This window comes from Chenopodium album, chromosome 4 (assembly GCF_948465745.1).
Source record: "Chenopodium album chromosome 4, dcCheAlbu1.1, whole genome shotgun sequence".
Lineage (NCBI taxonomy): Eukaryota > Viridiplantae > Streptophyta > Magnoliopsida > Caryophyllales > Amaranthaceae > Chenopodium > Chenopodium album.
In genome coordinates, this window is record NC_137837.1 from 4,330,085 (window position 1) to 4,342,892 (window position 12,808).

Below are 12,808 nucleotides of genomic sequence, written 5' to 3' on the forward strand. Positions count from 1 at the left end.
AAGATTGTAGCGTTTTGACTTTTACATGATACACATATTAACTTTGACCACATATTTTACAAATATGTAAGAAGTAAATAAGTAATATGAAAAATGTTGTATTTAAGGAAAGGGGTAAAGTACCTTAAATCAATAATTTATCAAAACGTCTTCTTGTTTGGCTGACCAAAAAATAAATTCTGGTTATTCTTGCTCCTCTGAGAATAAGGTGCTAGGTAAGTCCTTCCGCCTTCCTATGAATTGCGGAGTACAACTTATTAGGATTTTTGTCAACCAAACAACTTTCCAATATGCTCTTAGTCAAACGACCAAAAAGCAGTCACAAATTTTCGCGGGTCTTATGTCTCTTAACCAAAAGCCAAATGAATTAACCCCCTGCCTTAACCTGGATCTAATACAATTTCATGCAGCAATTTTCCCTAAACCACATATGCATGTAACGCATCTCCCAGTTACCTATGCCATCTACATTGCAACAGCCTTGGCATATCCTCAAAAGTAAACCTCTATAACAGATAATGGATACCATAAAGTTGGTTATAAATGAGATCAGCAACTAACTCAAATATGGATGCACATCATGCAATTGAATGGAGGTTGTCTGCGTATTAGAAACCAATATTAATTATGGGAAGGTTGCCCACACAAGCACCTCGAAACACAAATCATTAAAGTTGACACTGGTAGCCTTATATGTAGAGCTAATCGAGTATGGTCCAGGCGGCTAGCCTAATAGGCAAGGCCCTTTAGGGGCTGTGGCTGTCGCCCCATCATCGATGGCAATGTATTGACCATTTTGGTCGAAGGCCGCCTGATGCAGTCTGTCCCTATTTCCACATGTTCAGGCTGACTTTTTTCATAGCCTGAATTGTCACTTGTCTCCATGGTCAATTTCAAAAGTGTGAAATCTAAGATCAATCACATAATCAGTAATCTGTTCTTGTTCAACTAGAATTTACAATGGAACAATGTTTGCAGCTTAATTGTATGGGGTTTTATTAAATGGAAATTCAATAATATACACAACAGCATCACCAAGGGAGGATGCCACCATTAACACATGACTAAGTCTACAGAATAACCATTACAATTTTGGGTCATCTTACCAGACCACTTGATAGAAATCACATTGAATAGGGAGCCATTGCTAATCAAGCTCCAGCAAATCGGCCAAAGTGTGATGTTAGCACACTATTCGGAGAAATTTCTCATTCTCACCCAAAGACAAAAACATGGCCTTGAAAAGAAGATGATGACAATCAACATATAGTTCAGAGTTTATAATACAATGGTTACCTACACATGGATCAGTTCAGGACACTCTACGCAGACCATTCTCTTCAGCCTGACAAGTCCATAGCCTGTAAAAAGAGTTCACTGAAATATTACTTCCCAGAAAAAACAGTCAAATATGAATATGTGAAATGAATAGATAGAAAAAATTTGGAACTCCTTCCAAATTCCAAGTGAATGAAGCTAGGAATGACCGAATGACCCAATTTGCCTTCTCCGTGGAAGTAGAGTATATAATTATAAGGAAATTAATGTAAAACATACAACTATCTCTTCCACGCAACAAAGCAATTAAAATGAATTCAAAGAGTTTTGCTGGGAAAAAAAGTTTGCCAGCAACTTATAGTTATTACCTTAGAAGCCATAACCCACTTTCCCTTGATCCAATCTTGATGCAGCCTCAGTTCATCATCCTTAAACTCCAGTTCCTCGTCAGTGGTTTTAAAGAAAACTTGATATTTTGAGCGACCAAGGACTTTGGAAATGATGCCCACCCACCACCCATCATTATAAAGGGCATCAACTTCTTCAAACTCCTTGAATTTGTCGATTTTTCCTGTCTTTGGAGGACGTGGCCTAATGTGCAGGGCATCAACCTCTTCTCTTACGAACTCTTTATCATCCTCTGTTTTAAGATCCTTATATTCGACAAGGAACTTGCCCTCCCCAAGCACCTCAACAACAGATGCAGCAAACCAAGCACCTTCAAAGCCATCTTCGTCACTGCTCACTTCAACTAAGCTTCCTTTGCAGAAATGGTTCTCTTCTTTCTCCATGTCTTCTGTTGGCAGCACTGCCTGCAGTCAAATTGCCAATTATACATAAAAAGCATGACAAGTAGTTAAAAAAAAAAAAAGAGTAAATATGTTTAGTGCAAACTGCATGTATTGTTTCAGACAAATAGATAATCAGTTAGATCTAGCAAATTGGCAAAGAAAAAGCAAAAAGTAATCATCCACTGAACCTAATTAAAGCTTTTTGCTAGATTGGTCATCACCAATGGATTAGCAAATTACAATATCCAAATTCATTATTCTGATATGCGATAACAAATCACTACTTTAAGTGTCAATGTTTCCGAATATCCCAAGCAGAAAAATATGGAAATTATGGCTATATTCATCACATCTAGATGTCCTTTCATGGAAGACAAGCAAAACCAACAAACCAACACAATTCAAGGGAAATCTGCTTCATATCTTGAGTCAAACTCATTTAGCCTTCCTCAATTGTTAGACTGAGCATCATTAACAACATAGGGCCACTATGAGATCCAAATCTCAGATCTAAAACCTCATTAAAATTATTGATTTAGGACCACATCCTAAGTTATGGTGTAGCCTTCAATACAGAAAGTCATTAATAAAATGGGGCTTCAATCCTCCATATTGTGCTAGCAGGAATTGTGTAAACCCAGGTCTAAAAAGCCGCATCCAAGCCATCTTTGCGATTTGTGAACAAGATTCTGGCGTTATTCATCGTGGGATTAGCAATGAGTGCATAATTTTGAGTACACATATGTCGACATGTACTTGCCTAGCCATTACACATATTATACCATGCCTCAATTCATGATTTCATGAACAACCAGAGGCATGCACTTCTCTTTGCAGTGCTGCACATACATACTTATAGTACAGATATTTATATGAGACAGGATGCATACGTCTACAACTAGTGGCTTTATGTAACTTCAACCCTTTTATTAATCTTACTAACCAATGTTGGAGACTCTCAATAATCCAACCAGTATGATATCCTTACCTGACAATTAGATTATCTTGTCAACTCCTTAATTATTGTGATCCACATGTGTACAGGAAAACTCTAAAAAGGGAAAGAAAAGAAACTCACATGAAGAGACATTTGCTCACAAAGGAGTTTGTTAGGCTTAAGCCTTGAGACAAGAACTATAACCAAACAAGATCACAAGTAAGGCCCCGTTCACTTCACCTTATTTTAGCTGAACTGAAATTATTTTTATTGAACTAAACTTATTTTTGCTGAACTGAAATTACTTTTACTGATTTTCTGTTATATTTCTTCTTTAAATTAACTAATTTTTACTGAAATGAAATTATTATGAATTATTTTTATGAACTGAACTTATTTTTGCTCAACTGAAATTATTTTTACTAAATATTTTTTTTAAGGTGAAATGAAGAGGGCCTAAATCGAAAACATATGAATACTATGTTACTTGGACTCGGATGGTGTCAAATTAATCACGGGTGTCCAACCATCGGACTCGCCCATTTTCTTGAAAAAAAGTTGTACTTTTAGTTAAAAATGAAGTGTCCAAGTGTCGGTGTCGACACGGACACGTGAGGTAAATGAAAGAGTCCGAGTAACATAGTATGAATATGTATTTGTTATTTTGTAATGTAAAATGAAATGCAAAAGTTTAGAGAATTAAGGCAATTTGGTAACCACGAGAAGCACCTCAATACCTAATCTTGTCGGTTCTAAAAATATTCTCCATAGGTCAAATTTGAAAGCTATAATACACAAAATCGAACCATTTACAAATATTTGAGACCAAGTGTCGAATACAGTGATAGTAGGGGGTGCTTCCCGGGGTCATGTCATACAATGTTGTTGGAACCATATACGTTCACTAGTTGGTCACATAAAAGCCTGTTGAGGCCTTAAGTTAATATAAAGAGGCGTATACAAAACTGGGTAAATTGACATTATAAAGGTAAGTATATGATTCTAACCACCCAAATGACCTCCTAGAGTCTCGTGGGGTCCATAACAGCACCCCATTCTCTCTAAAAGTAAAAATTAATCCAAATCGAAGGTAATAGTCAATGTTTTCAGACCTGTTTAAGAAAAATTTTCCAAATATAAAGTGAATGTGGGGGATGTCCTCTGGGGACATATAAATTGGTTTTGAACCATAGTAGGCCTATTAATAAGTGCATTGTTCTAAGAATAAATTAGGTTCAAATATTTGGTTATTTTGGAATTGCTTACATTAGTAGTTAAGAGATGTAAGAGATAGTTTCAATCTCCACCTCGTATCTATTAAGGTGTTAGAGAATCCTTTGTTATACAAAACAAATTGAACCATCCTCAATACACCAAATCATACCACTCAAGTGATGGTAAGGGATGCATTCCAAGGTCATATAACATATTTAGCACTATATAGTAGCCTTGAATTTATCAAAGGTAGCGTCTACAATATCAACGAAATCGGTCGTTTAAAAGTGAAGTAGATGATTCCAATCGCACAAATGGCCTCAAAGAGACTTGTCTATACCATAGGAAACACCATGACCTTTTTCTTTTTCGAGCCCAAAGAAGTCGAAAATTGTCCAAACTAAAGGCTATAATCCATGCTTTTGGACCATTTTCGGAAAAAAAAAATCCGAAATTTAAATATATGTTGGGGGTATCTCTTGAGGTCATACAAGTTGGTTTGAAAATATAACAGACCTACCAATAAATCTATAAAGCCCTAAAAATGAGTTTGGTTCAGTTATATGGTTATTTCGTTGCACTGGTAATAAAAAACTACAAGAGATGGTTTTAATTATAACATTTTAGGTCCTATTAAGGTGTCAAGAGTCCTTCAATGTTGAAAAAGGACCAAGCATTATCCATACACGAAATCGGACCTTTTCTTTTATAAAGATTTGTGACATAGTGTCAAAAACTCAAGTGATGGTAAGGGATACATCCATTGGCTATAAAAGCTCGTGTTGGCCTTACTAAATGAAGGGAGACATCTACAAAACTAGCTAAAATCACAATTTTAAGGCCAATTGGATAATTCCAACCACCTAAATGGCCTCCTATGGTTCATGGGAAGTAATACAACCTCTTTTCTATCTGAACTTGAAAAGGTTAAAAATTGTATTAAGTTGAAGGCTATAATTTATGTTTTCGGATTAAATTTTGAAACTTCTTCCAAAATTGTATAGAATGTGGGGGAGGGGAGGTTGTCCCAAGTTCATATAAGTTGGTTTGGAAGCATAACACACTTTATCAATAGGTTTATAAAGGTCTGAAATTGAGATGTTGCTATTTCGAAATATTGTTGCATTGAGGTTTCAATCATCAACTTGATATTCTAGGGTCTTATTAAAGTGCATGGAGTCTTTCATTGGGTTATCAAACCTACTACACTCACACATTCAGTACTTATCATCCCATTATGTTGTTGAAAAATGCATAACAAGGGTTATTTAAATATGTACATGTATCTAGAGCTGTCAATTCGGGTAAACGAGTCGGGTTTTGGTCAGGTAAGAATGGGTCGGGTCAACTCGGGTCAGGTTAATTCGGATTAATTCCATAACCTATGCGGGTCAGGTTTGGGTTGGGTCATGCTTGAGTCAGGTCATACTTCTTATCGAATTTGGGTCGAGTTTAGGTCGGGTTAATAACAGGTCAGGTTACATTCGGGTTGGGTAAACAATACGTCGGATTTAATTCGGGTTTTCACGGGTTAAAATGGGTTAGGGTAATTCTCAAGTTCGAGTCGGCTTCGGTTCAAGTCAATAATTTGCGGGTTAGAATCAGGTCGGGTCATTCTCGGGTTTGAGTCGGGTTCGGTTCAAATCAATAATTTGCAGGTTATAATCAGGTGAGGTTATTTTCAAGTCTGGTCATTCTCGAGTTCAAGTCAGGTTCGGTTCAAGTTAATAATTTGCAGGTTATAATTAGATTGGGTCATTTTCAAGTCGGGTCATTCTCGGATTCAAGTTGGGTTATGTTCAAGTCAATAATTTGCAGGTTACAATCAGGTCAGGTCATTTCCAAGTCAGGTCATATTCGGGTTCAACTAACTATAAATAGATAATGATCATTTTTATCAAGCTAATAATTTCCTTTGACAATAATAGATACGGCAATATACTAGGGAACTATAGTCTATAATTTAGGAAGATAATTATCTCCATTGACCATACAACAAATATATACTATATTTAACTCTTAAATTTGAGGATGATGATCCTTTCTTTTGCTGGCGTGGACCGACTTGGTCTCCCTAGACAAAATGCTTTGACCAACAATAATAAGGTGGTCTAAATTGCATTTAAGGTGATTTTGAAATCAGGTCATGAACAATTTGGGTTGAATTTAGGTCGGGTCAATAACAAGTCGTGTTAATTTGGAGTCGGGTTACTAACAGATCGGGTTGAATTTTTGGGTCGGATAAGTAATAGGTCTGGTAAAATTCGGATCGGGTCAATAACAAGTCGGGTTGAATTTGGGTCAGGTCAATAACAAGTCCGGTTTGTAACAGATTGGGTTAAATTCGGGTAGGGTTAGGAACTGGTAGGGTTGAATTCAGGTTAGGTTAGTAACAAGTCGGGTTAAATTCGGGTTTTAACGGGTTAAAACGGGTTTGGGTCAATTTTGGTTGAAGTCGGGTTCAGTACAAGTTAATTAAATTGGTCGTTGTAAATCGATAAATTGGCCGTTTAGAAGCAAATTGGATGGTTCCACACTTCCAATTGGACTCCCAGAGGGTATTAGGGACCATGGTAAACATCCACGTTTTTTGAGAAATTTTGGAGGTTTCGGTGCCCGATGTCGAAAAGTCTTGAAATTTTATGGGATACATCTCGGGCTCATATAATGCCGTTTGGAACCATATATGATCATTATTTGTTGTCATAAATGTTCGTGATAGGCTTGAATTAATGAAATCGGTGCAAATTGTAAACCGGTAAATTGGTCGATTAAAGGCAAATTGGTTGGTTCCACCCACCCAATTAGACTCCAGGAGGGTATTAGGAACCATGGTAAACATTTTGGCAATTTTTATTTCAGGGCGAAAAAAAGTAAAAAAAAATTCCAAAATTGAAGGCTAATATCCACGCTTTTTGAGAAATTTTGGAGGCTTCGGGGCTCGGTGTCGAAAAGTCTTGAAATTCAAGGGGATACATCTTGGGGTCATAAAATGTCGTTTGGAACCATATATGATCATTATTTGTTGCCATAAATATTCATGGTAGGCTTGAGTTAATGAAATAGGTGCAAGTTGTAAACCGATAAATTATTCGTTTAAAAGCAAATTGGATAGTTCCACCCACCCAATGGGACTCCCGGACGGTATTAGAGATCATGATAAACATTTCGGCAATTCTTATTTCCGAACGAAAAAAAGTCAAAATTTTAAAAATTGAAGGCAATATCCACGCTTTTTGAGAAATTTTGGAGGATTCAAGGCCCGGTGTCGAAAAGTCTTGAAATTCTAGGGGATACATCTCGGGGTCATATAATGTCATTTGAAACCATATATGATCATTATTTGTTTTCATAAATGTTTGTGATAGGATTGAGTTAATGAAATCGATGCAAGTTATAAACCGGCAAATAGGTCGTTTAAAGGTAAAATGGATGGTTCCACCCACCCAACTGGACTCCCGAAGGATATTAGGGATTATGGTAAACATTTCGGCAATTTTTATTTCAATGTGAAAAGAAGTCAAAAATTCCAAAATTGAAGGCTAATATCCACGTTTTTTGAGAAATTTTGGAGGTTTCGGTGCCCGATGTCGAAAAGTCTTGAAATTCTATGGGATACATCTCGGGGTCATATAATGCCGTTTGGAACCATATATGATCATTATTTGTTGTCATAAATGTTTGTGATAGGCTTGAATTAACGAAATCGGTGCAAATGTAAACCGGTAAATTGGTCGTTTAAAGGCAAATTGGTTGGTTCCACCCACCCAATTAGACTCTAGGAGGGTATTAGGGACCATGGTAAATATTTCGGCAATTTTTATTTCAGGGCGAAAAAAAGGTCAAAAAATTCCAAAATTAAAGGCTAATATCCACGCTTTTGGAGAAATTTTGGAGGTTTCGGTGCCCGGTATCGAAAAGCCTTTGAGATTCTAGGGAATACATCTCGAGGTCATATAATATCGTTTGGAACCATATATGATCATTATTTGTTGTCATAAATGTTCGTGGTAGGCTTGATTTAAAGAAATCGATGTAAGTTGTATGCCGGTAAATTGGCCGTTTAAAGGCAAATTAGATGGTTCCACCCACCCCATTGCACTGTTGGAGGGTATTAGGGATCATGGTAACATTACGACAATTTTTATTTTCGGCAGAAAAAAAGTCAAAATTTTCCAAAATTTTCCACGCTTTCTGAGAAATTTTTGAGGTTTTAGGGTCCGGTGTCGCAAAGTCTTGAGATGTTAAGGAATACATCTGGGGGTCATATAATGCCGTTTGGAACCATATATGATCATTATATGTTGTCATATATGTTCGTGGTAGGCTTGAGTTAATGAAATCGGTGCAAGTTGTAAACCTGTAAATTGGTCGTTTAAAGGCAAATTAGATAGTTCCACCCACCCAATTAGACTTACGAAGGGTATTAGGGACCATGGTAAACATTTCGGCAATTTTATTTTCGAGCAAAAAAAGTCAAAAATTTCCAAAATTGAAGACTAATGTCCACACTTTTTGAGAAATTTTGGAGGTTTCGAGGTCCGGTGTCGAAAAGCCTTGAAATTTTAAGGGATACATCTCAAGGTCATATAATGCCGTTTGGAACCATTTATGATCATTATAGGTTGTCATAAATGTTCATGGTAAGATTGATTTAATGAAATCGGTGCAAGTTGTAAACCGGTAAATTGGTCGTTTAAAGGCAAATTGGATGGATATACCCACCCAATTGGACTCCCGGATGGCATTACGGACCATAGTAAAAAATTTTGACAATTTTTATTTCCGGGAGAAAAAAAAAAGTCAAAAAATTCCAAAATTGAAGGCTTATATCCACGCTCTTTTGAGAAATTTTGGAGGTTTCGGGGCATGGTGTCTAAAAGCCTTGAGATTTTACAAAATAGGGGTCATATAATGCCGTTTGGAGACATATATGATCATTATATGTTGTCATAAATGTTCGTGGTAGGCTTGAGTCAATGAAATCGGTGCAAGTTGTATACCGGTAAATTGGTCATTTAAAGGCAAATTGGATGGTTCTACCCAGCCAATTGGACTCCCGGAGTGTATTAGGGACCATTGTAAACATTTCGGCAATTTTTATTTCCAAGTGAAAAAAGTCAAAAAATTCCAAAATTGAAGGCTAATATCCACGCTTTTTGAGAAATTTTGGAGGTTTCGGGTAGAGCTGTCAATTCTTATAAAAAGGTCGGGTTTGGGTCGGTAAGAGTGGGTCGGGTCAATACTGGTTGGGTCAATTCAGATTAATTCCATAACTTATGCGGGTTGGGTTTGGGTTGGGTCATGCTTGAGTCGGGTAATGCTTCTTATCCGGTTTCGGTCAAGTTTAGGTCGGGTTAATAACAGGTCGGGTTACATTCGAGTCGGGTGAACAATAGTTCGGGTTTAATTCGGGTTAAAACGGGTTAGGTTAATTCTCGGGTTCAAGTCAATAATTTGCGAGTTAGAATCAGGTCGGGTCATTCTCGGGTTTAGTCGGGTACGATTCAAGTCAATAATTTGCAGGTTATAATAAGGTCGGGTCATTTTCAAGTCGGATCATTCTCATGTTTAAATCGGGTTCGATTCAAGTCAATAATTTGCGAGTTATAATCAGGTTGGGTTATTTTCAAGTCGGGTCATTCTCGGATTTAAGTCGGGTTTTGTTCAAGTCAATAATTTGCATGTTACAATCAGGTCGGATCATTTCCAAGTCAGGTCATATTCGGGTTCAACTAACTATAAATAGATAATTATCATTTTATCAAGCTAATTAAACTCGGGTCGGGTTAGGAACGGGTCGGGTTGAATTCAAGTCAGGTTAGTAACAAGTCGGGTTAAATTCGGATTTTGATGGGTTAAAATGAGTTTAGGTCAATTTCGGTTCAAGTCGGATTTTGTTCACATCAATAATTTACGGGTTACATTCGTGTCGGGTCATCTCTAGGTCAGCTCGGGTTCGGGTCTCACATACTCGGGTCTAGGGTTGGTTTCAGGTCGGGTTTGGGTCACTTTTTTTTTCGGGTTTAGATGGGTCGGTTAATAATCGGGTTTGAGTCGGTATTTCGGGTTGAGTCAACTTTTGACAGCTCTACATGTATCTATTCCCACAACCATATCCAATTCCATGTAAACTTAAAACCTTGAAACCTCCGCACGTCTAACTTTAAGACATGCACCTTGAATCAACACTATTCTTAGGGGTCGTTTGGTTGGATCATTTGAAATGGATTGGAATGAAGTTAGAATCCATTTCATCTAGTTTTTTGTTTGGTTGAGGTTTTTAGTAATGGAATCTCATACCCAAGGGCTTCTAACTCCCCCCATACCCACCCCTCCCTCCCTCCTTAAAAATTCACAATCCATTCAATCAATGAAGGATAAAATTCATTCTAACAAAAAAGCCAAACAACTTTGGACAAGTATGAGTTTTAGTATCCATACCTTTATAGTATAAGATTTCATACCAATCCACTCCAACTTGATGAACCAAACACCCCCTTAATAACACATTAACATACTAGCACAATGGCACTACTAGTAATTATACCTAGAGGTGGTGCGTGTACATGCATGTAGTGCTATTGCGCTTGTACACTCTTCACTTAGCAACACGACTATGATTTAGAGATTAGATCCATGAAGATTCCAAATGGAAATAACATAAAGATTAGAAATTTAAGATCTCGCACAAATGTAAAGAGAGTTTGAATTGTCATAAGTCAATGTCAACAAAAAGAAAGAAGAAAGGATATTATTTTTAATTGCAACAATTCTCATTTAAAAGCTTACCAATGTATAAATTCAATCATTAAAATCTTTTAATAAATATGTTAAAATTATACCTCCTCTAATTTTTTATATTTACAACACTTTTCTATTCACATTAGTCATATTTCAATCATTAATATCTTCAATTACTCATATGTAAAAATTATAAACATATAAAATTAAAACAATATGAATTGAGATGAATCTAACATGATCCCAAATGACTATATTTTTGTTTAGCTATAGACATCAAAATAATCAAAGTGAAATATATAAATAATATAAAAGTCAAACGGTTACAAGTATATAAAAAAAAAGGAAGTATAAATTTGATATTATGAAAGTGTAAGTCAAGATGAATTATACTTGTATGTGACAATATTTTTCCTCAACTATCAATCATCAATTCATCATTCTAGTCAAAGTCAAAGTGCTATAAGTAGTAAAACAAAGGAATAATACTTTAAGAAATGAATGGTCTAAATTAATACATGCAACCTAGTATTTGAAAGGAAAAAAATTAGGATCTTTAACCCATAAAAAAAGCACAATGCCCAAATCCACAAATCCACTAATATAGAAAACAATAAATTCAATAAATAATTTTATTAAATAAAAAAAAATTAATAAAAAAAATTTTAAAAAATAAAATAAAATGCTCATACCTCTTCTTCCAATGGAGGAACCCAATTTCCATGAACCCACTCTCTATGGAGCCGCAAATCAGCATCTTTGAACTCAGTTTGCTCTCTTGTAGGTCTAAAATAGACAGAGTATTGACCACCTTGAAGAACTTGAGTGATGACACCTTCCCACCACCCATCATTGTATGAAACATCAACTTCATCATTCAATTCATAAACCCTTTTGCTTTCTCTTGGTGGGATTGGCCTAATTTGTACCAAATCGACCTTCTCTTTTAGAGGGGTTGATTCATCTTCAGCCAACAATGTCTCATATTCCACCATTACTTTCTTGTCATTTTTTGCAGGTGTTTTTACCACTGTTCCTGAGAACCACGCCCCTCTAAAACCATCTTCATCAATGCTGATTTCAACCTTTGTGCCCTTTTTAAATTGGAAATTAGCCATGCTTTTATGAATCTTGATTTTTGTTTCTTTATGATAAAAACAGGGGAAACCAAGTGAATTGAAGGGAAAGTTGATTTTTATCTTTATTTATTTTTTTATTTTTTTAGTGGGAATGCTGATGGATATGTGATGGTATGGAGGTGTGAGGTGAGAAAGAGAAACAATTGGAGGGAGAAGAGGAGTTGAGGAAGGTAGGGATTAGGGATAAATTTAGGGTTTTAAAAGTTGATTTTATATAGATGTGATAAAAAATTGTGTTGGGTCGAGCTTTTATATATAGACCTTGTTTTCAAACCCACAAAATAATGTCGAGCTTATAAGGCCCAAGGTGGCTTTTTGGGCTGTTATTGGATTATGCTCGAGTTTTAAACTAAAACGATTATAAGGCTTATTTAAACCCGCATTTTTTCTAGGTCGAACCATTGATGAACAACTCTACTTTGTATTTGAAAATGTTTAAAATCAATGACTTGATTTGATCTGGTTTGAATCGATTATAGATATAGATACAATTAAACTAATTGTATTTTTTTTTTCCTATAAGATCTAGTTGATGGATCTAGATGTAACTAGATTCATCAAATTGAATGATTTTTTACTCAAAAAGAGAAGATATTGAATGATTTAGGATTCATGGTGAGGCGGATATAATTTAATATTTCCTCCGTCTTAGAATATCTGGAACGTTGAGATGGACACATAATTTAAGTAAAGTTGAGTGAGAC

The 12,808-nt window shown here is 36.0% G+C and overlaps 1 protein-coding gene across 2 annotated transcripts; it reads right to left on the bottom strand.

Moving 5' to 3' along the window:
- Positions 1–83: 83 nt before the first annotated feature.
- Positions 84–12,275, bottom strand: LOC145628629 (protein AGENET DOMAIN (AGD)-CONTAINING P1-like). 2 transcript variants are annotated; one of them, XM_081680979.1, is made up of 4 exons: positions 11,658–12,275; positions 1,647–2,090; positions 1,297–1,361; positions 84–233 (listed from the first exon to the last, which is right to left on the bottom strand). In XM_081680979.1, the coding sequence occupies exons 1-3, from the start codon at positions 12,081–12,083 to the stop codon at positions 1,341–1,343; spliced, it is 891 nt and encodes a 296-aa protein (XP_081537105.1). In that variant the 5' UTR covers positions 12,084–12,275; the 3' UTR covers positions 84–233; positions 1,297–1,340. The 2 variants fall into 2 exon arrangements, with proteins under 2 accessions (XP_081537105.1, XP_081537104.1); XM_081680978.1 differs by lacking the exon at positions 84–233 and having other exon boundaries at positions 927–1,361.
- Between the last annotated feature and the right edge of the window lie 533 nt (positions 12,276–12,808).